This window comes from Podarcis melisellensis (genome assembly GCF_964234715.1).
Source record: "Podarcis melisellensis genome assembly, chromosome: 6".
NCBI classification, from domain to species: Eukaryota; Metazoa; Chordata; class Lepidosauria; order Squamata; family Lacertidae; genus Podarcis; species Podarcis melisellensis.
The window spans coordinates 2899955-2917634 of NC_138538.1; the positions used below are offsets into that span (position 1 = coordinate 2899955).

Genomic DNA, 17680 nt, shown 5'->3' on the forward strand with positions numbered 1-17680 from the left:
AGGAGCCAGGAGCCTGTGGCCTTCCAAAAGTTTTTGGATTTTGATGACTCCCATCAGCCACAGTCACCTTGGTTAAAGGTCAGGGATGATGGGAGTTGCCCTCCAGCTACTTCAGGAAAGACACAGGTTCCCCATTGCTCTTCTAGATGGGCCAATGGTCTGTCTGATTCAGGACAAGGCAGCATTATAGGTTAAATCATCCAAACACACCAGTGGTTCCCAAAGGGGACAGGACCACACCTGCGGGGGATCACCTGGGGGGGGCACTAAGAGGCAAGGGGGTAGCAGGAGTGCGCTGGAGGTGTAAATGGCAATCATATTTTTAAAAGCTGGTATCACCGAATCCAGTTCACTGCTGTTGTTGAATTAACTCAGCTAAATAGTTTCAACTGGATTTGGAATAAACGTGCAATTAGTTGTTACTGTTTTGAATTTTATAGTGTTTTTATCTTCCTTAGCGGGTCATGCAAACGGCCAGTCTGAATAATGCTTTTCATAGGATAGAGGGCACTGGAATCACTTTATGGAACCAAGGGGCGGTGGCCCAAAATAGTTTGGGAACCACTGGAATATACCATCCGTGTTACTGGGAGGACAATATGCTTGCTTTATTCTTCTTTACCAGGCATTCTGGGTGGAACTGGCACCTCACCCCTCCCTTTAGAAACCACCAGTTTCCCCAGAGAGATCCACCCTCATGATTAAAGCATTCCACACAAGGAGAGTGAAAGAGCGTCAGCCCAAATGAATAACTGATTGCCCATTGCATTCTAGACTACAGACAATAGTAGAGGAAGGGGAGACTGCAATATGCTGGAGCCAGGGCCTTGGGGAAAGGGCTGGAATGGGTGCCCCACTTCATGTACACAGTGCACGGATCCTGCAGTCAACCACAGACACCAAAGTATGCAAAGAAAAGTGGAGGACTCTGTGCCCTTACCTAGATTTTCAGCTTTATATGTGACTGTCTGAGGATGGCAGAAAGGTAAGGAGTAATATTCATAAGGTAGCTGTGTTCGTGAACTGGTGAGCTTCACAGCCTGGAAAAACAAGGGGATTATCAGATTCACTGTTCTAGCTCTACCGAGAGGGACGGAAGTTCCCCAGTTTCCACCTTTACAACAGGACCAATGCCCCTCTACCCCTTCCACTGAGATAAATTATGTAACACAGAGGAAACATACAAGACAGGATATGGCCATCGAGACACCAGGGCTTGGCCGCATAAAAATGTTTTTATGCTCTGCAGGATTTGCCAAACCTTGCTGGCATCGGTGTGGAAGCTTACATGGCAAGATAAAGCCCACAGCTTTAGTAAAAAAAATAAAACAAAGAGGCCACGGAAGGTTTGAGCCTATGTCTGACCCGCCCCCAAGAGGCTGCAAACAACCCCAGAACCATGTATTAATGGTCTTGGAGAACTTAACTTCCTGTAGTACTTGATCCTACCCACACCCCTCAAAAATGCTGAAGCACAGACAGAGGAAACCACTGTGGTTTTCAGCTTGTTATAGCTGCAAGGAAAACATTACGGGAATAGAACCTACAATTCTTTAAAAGGATTCACAGGGCATTCAGCATTTTTACAACACTTTAGAACAGACTTCAACATTTTCTGGTTTGGGATGCAGTTTTATTGAAACATGATTCCCGTTTTTTTTATATGTTTTTAAAGTAAATGTCCCTTTGCCCTTTCTCTTGCACTGTCTCTTTTGCCAGGCATATCTACACAGACCTACGCTTTAGAGGAAGGGAAATCAGCACGGTGGCCCTTTGGATGTTGTGGGACTCCAATTCCCATCAGCCCCAACCACCATGGCCAATGGTCAGGGATGATGGGAGTCGACTCTCGCCTGATCAGCTGTACCCCCACACCACAAACATGCTTGGGGGATCAGACCCTGCAGCACCACGAAGAGACTTTGAAGGCCCACATGAACCCGTGGGTGCCATGTTAGCAGCTCATGTTGTAGGGCGTGAGAGATGTATTCCTCTCATTGGTGTCCAAAAGCCACAGCTCAAGAAAACGTTCCTTGGGAATGCTGTCACTACTTTGCAAAGCGCTCTCAGCTCCTTCAAGGCTCCCACCAGGGTTCACAAATGGCCCAACCGAACTGCCAAATATTGCCGGGTGATCATCTATTGTTTGATCGTGGCCATAGGTACCTTTTCTCCTTATAATTTCATTAGCGAGCCCTTTCCTAAGGGCAGCTTGCTCGCAAGCCCTACGGCAGCTGGGGCCAACTTAGCTGCACAGCAGACGCTCCTCCTGCCAGCTGCTGGCTAGAGCTACAAGCATTTCCAAACCGGAAGGCAACCCTCACTCATTAGATGGCATCAAGTCAGTCTCACAGACATTCAGCCCAACACGAGAGAAGGAGGATGTTATGAGACACACCTCACTGGGCAACTTTGGGAGGAAGGGCAGGATATAAATGTAATAAAAATAAAATAATAAGTAATAATAAACCTATGTATTCCACTCTGAGCTCTTATGGGTGAAGGAAAGTACAAAACGTTTAACGTAATAATTCATCCTTTTTTTAAAGGGCATTATTAAAGGTAAAGGGACCCCTGACCATTAAGGTCCAGTCGTGACCGACTCTGGGGTTGCGGCACTCATCTCGCTTTATTGGCCGAGGGAGCCGGCGTACAGCTTCTGGGTCATGTGGCCAGCATGACTAAGCCGCTTCTGGCGAACCAGAGCAGCAAACGGAAACGCCATTTACCTTCTCGCTGGAGCGGTACCTATTTATCTACTTGCACTCTGACGTGCTTTCGAACTGCTAGGTTGGCAGGAGCAGGGACCCAGCAACAGGAGCTCACCCCATCGCAGGGATTCTAACCGCCAACCTTCTGATCGGCAAGTCCTAGGGCCTGTGGTTTAACCCACAGCACCACCCGCGTCCCTTCCCCTTCCCCTGAGTGCCTCCTAAATCTGTTCTAGGAGTTGCCCCCAACCCTTTGGAGCAGATTTGAGGAGGGCACAGCCCACATTCGGGGGTGGAGGGGGGAGAATTTTGGATGTGCTAGTGCAGTCCTTCTGCTAATGGAGCAGGGACCGAGCAACAGGAGCTCACCCCATCGCGGGGATTCAAACCGCCGACCTTCTGATCGGCAAGTCCTAAGCTCTGTGGTTTAACCCACAGCGCCACCCGCGGCCCTAAGGGTATTATTACTGTTTTGCAAATATAGCTAACTAATGGTATTCCAGGTTGGCATAAGTACCACTGTTTATTATTGTTTCTCTCTCTCTCTCTCTCTCTCTCTCTCTCTCTCTCTCTCTCTCTCTCTCTCACACACACACACACACACACACACACGGTGTGTGCCTATTCAAATGGTCAACCACTTCACCAACCTACCTTTATTTCTACAGGATCCTTTTGGTGGAAGTTGATGGGTGCCACCCCCGGCACGTAGAAACTGCTCACCCCATGGCACAAGAGCAGTAGCACCACTGGACACGTGAGCTTCTCCTGCAACGAGAAAGGAGATTTTGTCTCCATAGCCAAAGGCATCCAGGGAGATGCAAGCAATTCCCAACCCTGGTTGGCTGTTTGTTTGCTTTTAAGCCTGAACACAAAACTGAGCCACACAGCTGGCTCAGTAATTTTGGGCAAATCCGCAAGAACTGCAGAAGTCGCAGACAAAGGGGAAACCAAGAGTGATACCTAATCTATTTGCCCCAACTAAAACCCCGAAAGACTTGTTTCTTTAAAAGAAAGAGGGGATTCTAGCCGAGAAACAGAGACCAATCGCAAGGCATCACGCAGAAGGCAACAAATCTAAGCCTCTCGGGTGTAGGCCAGGTCAGGAAGCCGGGCCCTGTCTTACTGGAGACAGAAAACTTTCCATTCTCGAGGAAAGAGAAACCCTTAAGAAATGCAGGGTATCGAAGTCAGTGCGTAGCTCTCTCATCCACCACGACTCTCTCTCTGCCTTCTTTACAATAAGAATGCAATTCTTGAGTTTAGGGGGGCAGGAATCCAGTCTACCAATTCAAGACCCATTTCAACATCCTTTATTTATTCAAATTATACATTCATCCATCATTAAAACCACTAAAATTCTCTAGTTTACAAGACGAAAAGCAAGTAGCATTTAGAAGTACAGTAATTGAAAACCATTTTTTAAAAAGTAAAAATTTAGAACAAAAAATATTTTCGGCTCATCTGCAAAACATACTCGAGGACCAAGAATGCACAGTTAATTTAAGAAGCCCAGGGTTTGTTTTAAAATGTCTAGGTAATAAAAAGATGCTGAAAAGTCCATGCAGAGGGCACCAGGTGAGCCTCTCTGGGTTGGCTATTCCGTAAGTGGGGTGCCACCACTGAGAAGGCCTCCTCTCTAGGATCCACTTGCTGCCCTTCCCCTGACAACAGCAAGTCCCATATCTCATGTCTTGGGCAACCAGCTGAGGTTTGGGAGAAATGGCCTCGTGGGCCTGAGTAGACCTTTAGCGTGGAGATTTCCCACTGCTGCCTTAAACCCCCTTCCCCAAGTATTTTCTCTCTCATGCACACTTGCGGAATGACTATTACTTATAACTGTGAGCTAAGCAGAGAAGTGGAAGAACCATGTGATTATGTGTCACTGGACTACAGCATTTCACACACACACACTCCAACATTTTGTTCACCCACTTGCAGGCTCAAATGGTACAGCAGGCTTCCTCAACCTCGGCCCACCAGATGTTTTTGGCCTACAACTCCCATGATCCCTAGCTAGCAGGACCAGTGGTCAGGGATGATGGGAATTGTAGTCTCAACACATCTGGAGGGCCGATATTGAGGAAGCCTTTGGTACAGCAACAAATCCATCACACAGATCAACATCTCAAACTACAGACTTTAAAGCAAGGGAGACAAAACCAAGGGCCACATTCCCCCGTCGGCAACTTTCAAGGGGCTATGAGCCAGGGTGGGCTGGATTCCAGCCACACAAAAGTTAAAAGCTTCTGGGCACACAAACATCTCATCTGCCACCATCCTGGCAAGCTAGAGGTATCATCACAGGTCCAGCTGAAGGGTCTCATCCGGAGAAAGGGTTTGTGGCCTACAAGTCCACTAAGGCCTTTGTTTCCAACTCCTGCTTCTAAGTGACACACCACTAGCCCATTCTTACCAAAGTCAATTTCTTCACAATTTCAACTCCAGGATGACTAAGGGAGGAGAGGACCCAGATGACAGATCTAGTAACTAATTCCTCTAATACAAAGAGGGCAAAGTTGGCATGTATCCATAAACAACATGACTCGTATCTTCAGACATTGCACTAGAGAACGGTTGCTCAGCTACCCTCATAGATCTTGACACAGGTGAGCCCAAGATATTGCCCACCCCAACCAGATGGAGCAATGGGGAAAACTGTGGAAACAAGACGTAAGATTCACTGCCTGTTATACAATAAGAGAAAATCTCATGAAGATGGTATATAGGTGTGTCAGAGCTGCCCAAGGTCCCAGCTCACAGAGGACCAACGCCAGTTCTTGTTATATACAAAAGTCTTTATTAAGGTTCAGTTTCGATTCCAAAGCCGCGGCGCACAGCTCTACGTCTCAACCCTAGACCGCTGAAGTTCCGTCTGAATCTCCTCCCCCCAGACACCAGTTCAAGACCCTAGCCTTGCTCCACCTCCTCCTTTGCTCCTTTTTCCTCTGGGTCCGTCTGCCCGCCGGGGTGTTGCCCTTTCTGGACTCTTCTGATGCTGAAGAGTCCCCGGATTCTTCCCCCTGCCTCCGGCGTGCTTTAGGACCTGGCTCCCAATCCGCGCTCCCAGCTGTCCCGCGCGCCTGTGCATTTGAACTTGGCGCGCGCGCCCAGCTGGCAACCTTCCTCCTGACCGTTACACTGCTCCTGCCGCTGCTTCCCCCTTCGGGGGGGGGGGCTAGCTGGATCTGACTTCCCCTCTGTTCCCTCACTCAGCGATAGGGGCGTGGTCAGCCCTGACTCATCTTCTCTTTCCCCTGGAGGGGAAGCCGGTCCTGACACATGGGACTCTTCCCCCCCGCTACGCTCTGGTGGGGAAACTGGTCCCGATCTCCAGCTGCTGCTTTGGGAGTCACCGCTGGTCCCTTGCTTCTGGTGCGTCCCTCCCGGGACCCCCCTTGCTCTGGCTATCGGTGCCCCCTTCTGGGAATCTTCCGAATCACTGGACAGGCTCATGGAATCTCTTGCCCCACTGTCATCCTCACCTACGCTGCCCTCGGATTGTTCCCCTTCGCTCTCTGCTTCCTCTTTCCCCCGTGCCTCTGCTCCTGAACCCCTGACAAGGTGGTACATGACTCCCACTAAACTAGCTAAGATCTATAAATTAAAATCTAACACTTGCTGGAGATGCAATATGGTAGAAGGAACGATGTATCATGTATGGTGGGGATATGAAAAAACTAAAAAATTCTGGAGTAGTATACATGAAGAACGGAAAAAGATGTTCAAAACATCATTTGAAAAAAATCCCAAAACGTTTCTATTGGGTATCTTATCAACAGATATCCCTAACAACAAGAAAAAAGTGTTTTTATATGCCACAGCTGCTGCCAGAATACTAATAGCTAAAAATTGGAAAGGGGACATAGTCCCATCAATAGCGGATTGGCAAAATAAGGTATGTGAATTCGTAAAACTGGCCAGAATGACAGAAGCTATTAGATATCAATCAAATCAGAAATTTGGGGAAGAATGGTAATGTGTGAAAGAATATATGACAAAACATTGCTCCAAAACAAAACCACCGATATGCATTGATTAAATTTCGTAAAGCTAAAATATGGATAGATGTTTTATGGATGAAAATAATAACAATATTCACAACACAAAAGAAATGTAAGTAGAAGAAGTAAGAAGTAAGTGGTGGAGGGAAGTCACAAGGATAGGAAAAAGGAACGAACACACACACAGTACTGAAAACAGTTATAATTTGAATGTATTGTAAAGTGTTAAAAATGTGCAACTGAATGAAACTAAATAAAAAAGTAACAAAAGACATACTGACACATCAAGTAGTGCACACACACACAGTCTTGAAAAGCAGCAGAGGATAGACAGCAACTCAACTCCTGTCCAAAACTTTAGAAACCATAACCAAGCAAGAGTAGCAAAATACCCTTTTTACAAAACACACTGGCAGCCACTTCTATAAATCAACTACAACCGTAACTGAGAAGGGCAGCAGCTTAGTGGTAAAGCGCTGGCCTTGCATGCAGAAGATGCCTGGTTCAATTCTCAGCATCTTCAGGTAGGGCTGGGAATAGTTCCCTGCCTGAAACCTTGGAGAACCACTGCCAGCCAGTGTAGGGAATACTGAGCTGGATGACCCACCAGTCTGACTCCATTTCCTGTGTTCTTCTAACCAACCAGCCTATCTATTACCAGGGTCAGCAACCTTTCTAGGCCACACTTGGGTGGCTGAGCAAGTGTCAGAATTAAGAAGCTTTTCAGCAAGTGTGAGAAACAGCTGCATTTGAAGCAGAAGTAAGCTCTTGCTTAAGTCACATTCATTCAACAGAATGTGAGGAAAAGTTGCTCACTGATTGTGTCCAACGTAAATGCATGGCTCAAAACAAAAACAGGGTTCAAAAATTATATATATATATATATATAAAACTGAAGACAAAGGGGAGGCAGGGGAACAGCAGTGGAAGCAAGACAACAGAGGTGAGCCTCAAGTTGGTGCTATAGAGCAGTCCTTTGTTTTGCGAATAACACCCTAAAAGTCTCAACCATATACAGCATTTTTAAGCTATGTGCATTTAAAAAAATAAAATAAACCAGCCCTTCTCCAAAACCAGGGCAGTTAAAAACTATGCAAACATCACAACTCAAGAAGCTAATGGTAAGAAAGTTTGAGGGTGTGGTAGGGAAGGAAGAGACAAGACTCAGGTCTCAAAGTAGGGAGTTAGAATAATATAATTTCAGAGGTGGCCCCTCAAAGGGCATCTTGTCCAACTCCTGGCCCAGTACAAAAAATATTGCATCTACAGCCTCGCTGACTGATGCCCAGCCTGTTTACATTTCCAGGAAGAGACTCACACCTACCCAAAGGTTCCACTGCCAAACAGTTTTTACTGTTTCATTTAACCTATATCTGCTTCCTCACAGTTTCCACATATTGTCCTGCTCTCTGAAGCAAAGGCAATCCTAGGCATGTTTACTGAGATGTACCGTAAGTTCCAATGGGGCTTTCTAAACTGTTGCGAAAACTGATGCACAGAATCTCCCTTGGCAATTTCTCCTTGTGCTCACCTCCTCGTACCAAGTTCACAAAAGCTGGACACCAGTAAGCATTGTGCGGAGGAAGTGGGCAGAGGTTACTTAATGAAACTTGCAGGAGATTTAGGGCAGATAAGAGAGTGCCCTTTCACACTATGCATAGTTAATTTATAGCATCTGCTGTCATAAGGCGAGGAGATGGTCACAAGATCCTGGCTGGACTGGACTGGCTGCCAATTATTTTCCAGGCCCAACTAAAAGTGTTGGTTTTGACCTATAAAGCCTTAAACGGCTCAGGACAGCAATACTGCATGGACCGCCTCTCACAATATGAACCAACTTGGCCCCTGAGCTCATCTTCTGAGGCACTTCTCTGTGTGCCTCTTTCACAAGTGGTCTGGAAGGTGGCATCACAAGAATAGGTCTTTTTTGCAGTGGCTCTCTCTGGTGCCATCATTACATATCTTTAGTGGCCAGGTAAAAACGTTTCTCTGTAACTAGGCCTTTGGCTGATTAACCATTCTATGGCCTTTTAAATGTGTTTGTGAGCGTGGGGTTCTCACTTTTGTTTGCTTTATTATGTATTTTGTGTTCTCATTTTTTATTTTTATGTTGTGAATCGCCTGATGATCTTCAGCCAAAGCGCAGTATAGAAATTCAGTAAATAATAATAATTTGGATGGATTCAAAAGTGAATTAGGCATGTTCATGGAAATGGATAGATGGATCAACCAATCAGGAAATTCCATGTTCCAGGCAAATATATCACTGAGCTGCTGTCTTTCCCAAAGTACGGTATATGGCCAGCCTATGTGGTGAAAAGGGTGCTGGAGCAGATGGACTTCTGGCCTTGCATTAATAGGAATAATGCCTCCCCTCCTCCTTCCCACAGAGATAATCCTCTGCAGAAAGGGAATGAGATAAGAACTCTCTATACCTTCTCACATCATCACTGAGTATTATCCTCCCTGCAGAAACAACATGTTCTGCAAGTTCAGAGTACAGAAGACAAGCACCAGCACTAGAAAAACTGTGACACAAAACTGTTTGCCTTTAGACATGTGGACTCAACCTTGAGATCATCAAATGACCACAAGGTGCCCTGCCCAACAAAATTCCACTGCCGTGACTGAGCCCGTTAAGCTGCTCCAGCCTGTGTGATTCTTATCAAGTTTATGGCACAGCTTTGGTGTGTGGTGCACCGAAACTCACTGCTTCTGGTTGTTAGCATACAGAAAAGGAAGTGATGCTACTCTCTGCCTCCAGGCGTGTTGCAAGAGAGCTCTGAATGCAAACACAAGGTTGACAAAGGACACAAACTTTGTCTCGGGCTGTGCAAGGAGTCCCTGCAACATGGGATCCAGAACACAATCTCGATTCAGAGCAAATTCACCAGTAATTTTCCTCGAGACAGGAACACAATTTCAGGTTGGTCACCCAGGCCCAACAACTTCCTGAAATCTGGACCACAGCTGTCTAAACACAGCAGGAGTCCTTGAAAATGGCAACCTCTTTAGAGGCACTACAGCAGGGGTCAGCAAACTTTTTCAGCAAGGGGCCGGCCCACTGTCTCTAGACCCTCAAGCTATATTTTGGAAAAAATAATAATGAATGAATTCTTCTACCCCACAACTCAGGGATGCATTTTAAATAAAAGGGCACATTCTACTCATGTAAAAACACACTCATTCCCAGACCGTCCGCAGGCCAGATTTAGAAGGCGATTGGGCCGGATCCAGCCCCTAGTTTGCCTACCCATGGACAACAGCATCATTCCTGGCCCAATCCGGCTGTGTAAAACAAGAGCTCTATAGGGAATGTGAGATTTGAGACTGGAATCCAGTTGCACACAGAACACAGTGAACCAGCAAGGCATGTTACAAAATACAGATAGCAAGGATGGGAAAAATAATGTCCCATCAGTAGCTGACATCTGGTTCCAGTTGCAGTTTCCACCTTTTCGGCTATTTTGAGTCTGTTAGTGCCACCAGCACTGATTGATATACCGGTTTTCAGGCAGACCTCACAAAACAGGTGACAAAGCATTGCTACCCATCGTTTTTGAAACAGTTGCAACAGAATATCAATTCGAATTACTAGGCCTTTTTCTTTTCTTTTTTGCATTGCTTGGATGAATTCTTTGCCACTGGCTTCATTTGTACGCTACCGTGTTTGACATTACAGAGATCGCAATGTCTTGTTGGCTTTTTTCAGTTCACCAAGACCATCTAACGCAATTCAATAAGGTCTCAGGATCGCGATGCGGGAGCAACAAAAAGCGGGCGCGCCGTTGTCGCCTGTCGCCGAACCGCGGGGCTGGGAGGGACCCCCCCAGGGTCATCCAGCCCACCCCCTGCAAGGAAGGGACGCAAAGACCGAGGCGAGCCCTCAGGGCTTGCTGCTCGTCGGGTGTCCCAAAGCGAGAGCAGCCACAGCCGGGGTCGGGCTCCCTCCCGGCCTCGCGTCTCCCGGGGAGACCTTCGGAGGGAGCGCCCGGCGCAGAGAGGGACGCCTTCGCCGGCTGCTTCGGGGTTTGGGCGAGGGGTTTCTCCGGGGCGCGTGGGTCACCTCAGGAGGGTCCCGTCAGGCGCGCGAACGAGGCCCCCTCATCTCCACGCCCCCTCCCCACCGCCCCCCTCCGAAAAGGGCCGGGGAGGGGTCTGGGCCCGCGATGCGAAGCGACCCCGGCCCCGGAAAGGGGCCCTCGGAGCCCCCGGCGGCCGCGAGACAGCGCGCGGGGAAGGAGGCTCCCCGGCCTCCCCACTCACCAGCACCCCAGACGCCGCCATCTTGGATCCACGTGTCGACGGCGACGTCAGCGGAAGCGGCTCGCGGTTGGCCGAGGCGGCTCGTCGCCATGGAGACGGAAGCAGGTCGTCGCCGCTGAGGGGAAAGGCCTGTCGCCTTCTGCCCGGCCGAGTCGCTCTCTCCCGCTCGCCCCGCTGGAAAAGGCCGGAAGCCGTTCGGCCTCCGCGAAAGGAACGTCAGCTCGCGAGAACAATGGGGTTTTTTTTTGTTGCTGATAGGGAAGGAAATAAGCGCAACTCCTTTCCGCGTCTCCATTTTGGGTATTGGCAGAACGGCTACCCACCCTCTCCTCGCCATCTTTACTAGGGGCAAAGGAGGGGGGGAAAAAAAATAAGTGAGGCAGCCATCTTTTTCGTGGGTAAGATGCGACGGCTTGACCGGAACGTCATCTTCAGTGCTGGCAAACGCGCTCTGGTGAGAGCGTGAAGCGTTATTGGCTGCTGAAGGTGTTTTACCCCACCGTGACCTTACCCGTTGAAGCATAGTCGCCGCCATCTTTGGTAAGGGCGGCAGGTGTGTGCGCTGCAAAGGGCAGGTGTCTTTGGGGCGCCGTTTCTCCCGAAGGATGCTCGACTCAGTTGAAAGAACATCAGTTCCTTGAGCTTCAAGCCACGGTCCCTGGGCACTTCAGACGCCATGTGCAATTATTGTTAGGAGTGTTGCAGGAATTTATGTATAGCTTGGGGGGGGTGTGGGAAAATGATTGCTTGTACATGAGAGCATGAGCAAATTTCTTATTATTACAGGGTGATTTCATAGCTAGAAGCATCCTTGGAGCATGAACAGAGCGTGAACAGCTCGTGCTGTCCTATATGATTGGCTAACGTGGCATGGCCTGATGCTCGCATGGTCTAGTGCGAAGGTTCTTATCTGCTTGCTAGAACAAATTGCTTGGCTTGTACTTTGTATCTTTCTGATTTCACACAATAAAAAGCTGTGCTGCATTAGCCCTAGGAGCAGCCATATTTCGGAACCTATTATGGTGTGAGACTGATTTTTCTTTGGATGCCGAGCTGCAACTCGACAATTGGTGCCCCGTGTGACTGCCTTCGGACTTCACGTTGTTTTTCATTGTTCAGCACTCACCAACACGTCGTTCATCCACGTTGTGGATCCCTGGTGAGTGCTCCCGTGTGATTTCTTTCGGACTTCATGCTGTTTTACAACGTTCAGCCTCACCTCGCCCGGCAGGGCTGCAGACGCGTCGTTCATCCACGTAGTGGATCCCCGGTGAGAGCTCCCGTGTGAATGTGATTCTGGACTACGTTACGGACTTATCAGCACTTATCTCCGCCCGGACAGGGCAAAAGGCGCCTCCCTCATCCTCCTAAGGATCCCTCGGTAAGTGCTCCCTGCTCTTTCTTGCAACTCTTGCAATCATGGGAAAATCTCTCTCTGCACCACAGAAAAAATTTTTTAAAGACCTTAAATTCCTTTTGGCCAGTAACAACCTTGCTGTTCGGAAAGCTGACCTTAAGTCCCTTATAAAAGCCCTGGACACCCACTGCCCGTGGTTTCCCCAGGATGGAAATTGGGGGTTAGACGATTGGAAAAAAATTGGACACTTCTTTCAAAATCATCCGCAGATTGATGTAAAGGTTTTACATGCCTGGGGTAACGTCTACAAAGCTATGTCGTGCTTAACTCCTTCAAACATTCTTCTGGCTGCTGCACCAGCTTCCTCAGACGCCCCCCCGGTTCCCGCTTTGCCTGCCTCAAACCTTCCTCCTAAACCTCCGGACATTCTCTCTTCGCCTCATCCTGTCACTCCCCTGCATTCTTCAAATTCTGCAGCACCCCCCGCTCTTCCACCTCCTCTGCCCAAGGCATCTGGCACCGTTTCCACCCCACTTCAAGAATCTCTTCGCGCCGCTGCTCCGTTGCTAGCTTTTGATTCTACAACTCCTAATCTTTTTCCTGTGATTGCTCCTGCCGCGCCAGGGGGAGGCCCAGCCCGGCACGAACAGTTTGATTTGAGATTCATAAAAGAACTGTATTCCTCTGTCCAGAACAATGGCTTGCAATCTCCTTACACCCTGGGTTTGTTAGGCACTATTTTTCAACAAAATTTGATACCAGAGGATGTTAAGCTGTTGGCCCGCACTGTAATGCAGCCTCATCAAATGATTTTGTTTATACAAGCTTGGCACTGGGCCTGCCAACGTCGTGTTGATGGGATTCGGAATAATCTTAATAATGTTGCATTGGCTAATCATCAGGCTGCTTTGGCTGCTGCCGCTGCTGGTGCCGCCCCACCCCCAGCCCCCGTCATGTTAACCCAAGCTGATGTCCTCGATGGGTTAACGGGAGGAGGCAACTTTCTTACTGTTGCCCAACAGCTAACTCTCGATCCTCAATATTGGGAGGCCACTACGGCTGCTGCTCAGGAGGCCTTGGCTTCTGTCCCTGATGACAAAACTGAGCGCGATGGCCGATGGGGGAGCGTTAGACAAGGTCCTACAGAGCCTTATGGACAATTTGTCGATCGCTTGTATAACACCCTTAAACGGCAAGTTCAGGACGTAGCAGCCCAAGAAGTGATTGTCCGCCAGCTTGCGTTTGATAATGCGAATGAGGACTGTAAGCAAGCACTACGCCCTTTGATGGCAACTCCCAATGTAGCCATTGCAGATATGCTTAAAGCCTGCCAATCGGTGGGGACTGAGATACATAAAGCTCGCTTGCTAGCCGCAGCTCTATCCTCCACTGTGTCCAAAAATCCTGCAAAGGATAAAACCTGCTATGGATGTGGCAAAGTGGGCCATTTTCGTGCACAGTGCAGATCTAATACAGAGCAATGTCGTCCTAGCAAAAAATGCCCCATTTGCAAAAAAGGTTTCCACTGGGCCAATCAGTGTCGCTCCGCCACGCCTCAGCAGAACCAGCAAAATCAGCCGACGGGAAACCGGCAGTCGGGCCCACCCCGGGCCCAGGCTCAACAATAGGGGATCCAGTGCATTCTCCAGCCATCCCACCTCCGGCTTTACCTCGCCTCCTTTTAATTCAGGACTTATACCTGCCAGTCCCCTTTGTACCACACCAAGCCAGGGTGTCGATAGGGGCTGGTTTTTCTTCTTCAGCACAATGCCTTGTTTTTCCACTGTCAGAGGTTTTGCAGCAAGGGATCCACCTTGTTCCAGATGTTTTACATGGATTACATCAAAATGACCCCTATGTGACTGTATTTTCTGATCGCGAGGCGCGTTTGCAATCAGGTTCTCCTATAGCAAAACTTATATGCGTCCCGAAGCCAACCCAGGACCATGACCCCCTCATTGCTGCTACCTTCCCAGTCACAGAGAAGCGTCCAAAGATCCACATGACCCTTGGGGGTCGCACGATTGAAGGGGTCTTGGACACGGGGGCAGACTGTTCTGTGATCGCTATCAAGGATTGGCCCTCTGCCTGGCCACTTGAGCCAGCTTCTTCTGTCATTGGCGTTGGTGGCGCTGCAGCTGCCCAGCGCAGCAGGAACCCTATTTTGATTCAAGGCTCACAAGGCTTTGAAATGACTATCTTACCACTGGTTCTAGACATTCCCGTCTCCCTTTGGGGGCGAGACCTGCTTGCTGCAGCGGAAACTACTATTTCTACAAATTTATGCTAAGGGCTGCCCCTGCCATGCCCCGGACTGCGCTTTCTCTCTGCTGGACCACAGACACCCCCGTATGGGTGGATCAGTGGCCTTTGCCTAGACAGAAGCTTGCAGTGGCAGCCCAGTTAATTGCGGAACAACTTGAACTGGGGCATATTGAACCTTCTACCAGCCCATGGAATACGCCTATTTTTGTCATCAGAAAAAAGACATCTGGAAAATACCGTCTGTTGCACGATCTACGAAGGGTTAACAACCAATTGCACCCTATGGGGACCTTGCAACCTGGCATTCTAAATCCCAACATGTTGCCACAAGACCATCAGCTTGCAGTCATCGATCTCAAGGACTGTTTTTTCTCTATCCCTTTGGCACCACAAGACAGACAGCGTTTTGCATTCACTTTGCCAGTCCTGAACAACTCCAAGCCAACCCAGCGCTTTCAATGGTCGGTTCTCCCACAAGGTATGAAAAATTCTCCGACCTTATGCCAGTATTATGTGGATAAGGCGCTTCAACCATTCCGTGAGCGCCACCTAGCGGTCATCTGTTGTCATTACATGGATGATATTTTAATTTCATCATCACACATCCCTGACACTCTTCTCGAGGACCTAATCCATACTCTGATGCAAGCAGGATTGACAGTGGCTAAAGAAAAAATCCAGCGGACTTTACCTATTACGTACCTGGGACACAAACTGACAGCATCTGCAGCCATTCCAGTTATGCCTCAACTACAGTTTCCTGGTCATCTTAGACTGGTGGATTTACAACAAATCCTTGGACAGCTGAATTGGATAAAGAGTTATTTGGACCTGCCCACCTCTACTTTGTCTCCACTATTTTCTGCCCTTAAAGGACATAAGGATCCAGCAGACAAGATCACAGTCACCTCTGCAATGAAAGAGGCTCTAACCACTGTGAACAACCATCTCCGCAGGTGTATGGTGGACAGGATTCCTTCTCTTTCCATGGCACAATTATCACTTGCAGTATTTGCCACCCCGCTCCTTCCAACAGCTATATTGTACACCACAGGCCAAAAGCCTGGGACTGTGTCTATTGTGGAGTGGCTTCACTTGCCTCATACTCCTCCGCGGAACGTGTACGCTACACACAACAGCGTCATGGACCTTGTTGCTAAGGGCCGACATCGAGCCCTTGCCCTCTCTGGAATGGACTTACAGTCAGTGTACCTGCCCTTTTCACAGGAAGAATTTCAGCATCTGATGATGACAGCCGTTTCTACCCAAATAGCTTTTGCTGATTTCTTGGGACATATCTTTCATACTCCTCCTAAAGACCCTCGTTTGTCTTTCCTTACAGGGCTACGTTATGTCTTGCAAACTGCTTTGTCCCCCTTACCCTTACCCTCCGCCCTTACTGTGTTCACTGATGGTAACAAATCCAGAGGGGTGGTGGTGTGGGAAGAGGAGGGGGGATGGAAAAGTTTGTATACTACTGAGCAGACCTCAGCACAACGTGCTGAATTGGCAGCTGTAATTTTGGCATTTCAACAGTTTGCTAATATCCCTTTCAATCTCATTGTGGATTCTCAGTATGTATATAATCTTTTGAATGTCTTACCATTGTCTTATATCACTCCTGCTATTGACAAAAATTTGTTTACATTGTTTTCCACTTTGCAGAACTTGGTACAAGCTAGAACTTGTCAGTTTTATGTTGCCCATCTCAGATCTCACACTGGCCACCCTGGGTATTTGGCAGAAGGTAATGCCCGGGCAGACCATGCTTTGAAAACTGGTATTTTTTCATTGTTTTCCGACCCATTTGAAAGTCATTCTGTATTTCATCAAAATGCTAAAGTTCTGGCAAAATCTTTTTCCTTGCCCATTTCTCAAGCTCGAGACATTGTGTCACAGTGCGCAGTATGCGCTAAATCTCCCACAGTCATTCCTTTTGATGCAGTTAACCCTAGAGGCCTGCATCCTCTGGCAATTTGGCAAATGGATGTCACCCACACGCCTTCTTTGGCTCCATTTTCTAGGGTACATCTCACTGTGGACACTGCCTCTGCTTTTATCTGGGCCACTCCTCTCAAAGGAGAGACCACTCGTCATGTTATTCAACATTTAATGCGCTGTTTTGCTGTTATGGGAAAACCCCATACCTTAAAAACTGACAATGGCCCTGCGTACACTTCTCAGGCCTTTTCTGATTTTTGTTCTTTGTGGGATATAAGGTTGACTCATGGCATTCCTTTCAATTCTACAGGGCAGGCGATAGTCGAGCGTTCTCATTTGACCTTTAAGACCCTTCTCAACAAGCAATTGGGAGGTCGATCGCCTGCTGTATCTGAAATACCTAATGCTGTACATCAAGTATTGTTTACTCTAAATCATCTCTTGTATCCCCACAATAAGGATTTTACGCCTGCTGAACTCCATTTCCGGAAGGAGGAAGTATTGCAACGCCCTTTAGTGTCTTACAGGTTGCTTCCAGATCCACAGTGGAAGGGTCCAACTTCCTTGATTTCCTGGGGTCGCGGGTTTGCGGCAATTGACGTAGACGGAGTTCCCCGATGGGTTCCAGCCCGCTGCGTTCGACCTTGGCGCTCTTCTGTTGCCTCGTCTTCGCCCGAGGAGACACCAGCACCTTGAAACCGTATTTTACGCTGTTTGCCGGTGATGACCTCTCACCTGACCTCAACCCACATTGCAGTTGGAGACATCGCCATATTGATGTGCCCTGGATTACGTCACCTTCCACAGCGGTTCCAGTGTTTCCTGGCACGTTGAAAGGCCATCTTCAACCCTATCGCGTTGGCCCCCCTTCCCCCTGGGAAGCCACCGTTTCTACCACTTATCGTTACAGTTTTGCCGCCTCTTGTCTGGGAAATGAACCTGGCTTTGAAGGATGCCCTCGTCAGACCGGCATCGCTTGGGTTTTGCCCCCCAATAGCGACCATCCCATCTGTGTCACCACGTTTCGTTGGGTTTGGATTTTTGGCTCCGCAATGCACGGAACAGTACATAAGGCCTATTTACAGCAAATGGGCTCCTGTATCTGCAGAAATGGCTGTGTGGCTTCTCCTGGTTTG

General features: G+C 48.4%; 1 protein-coding gene and 1 long non-coding RNA gene across 2 annotated transcripts in view; both read right to left on the reverse strand.

Moving 5' to 3' along the window:
* The window catches only part of TM9SF4 (transmembrane 9 superfamily member 4), a 32340-nt gene extending 21222 nt beyond the window's left edge, over positions 1 to 11118 (reverse strand). The window contains exons 1-3 of the mRNA XM_081916885.1: positions 10982 to 11118; positions 3366 to 3479; positions 941 to 1040 (exon numbers count right to left, since the gene is read on the reverse strand). Of these exons, the coding sequence (XP_081773011.1) occupies positions 941 to 1040; positions 3366 to 3479; positions 10982 to 11002 (235 nt within the window). The 5' untranslated portion in view covers positions 11003 to 11118. The remainder of the gene's footprint in view (positions 1 to 940; positions 1041 to 3365; positions 3480 to 10981) is intronic.
* A 2461-nt stretch (positions 11119 to 13579) lies between these two features.
* Positions 13580 to 17680, reverse strand: LOC309373187. The gene is made up of 2 exons (XR_014169806.1): positions 17343 to 17680; positions 13580 to 15530 (listed from the first exon to the last, which is right to left on the reverse strand). It is a non-coding gene; the product is annotated as an uncharacterized lncRNA (long non-coding RNA).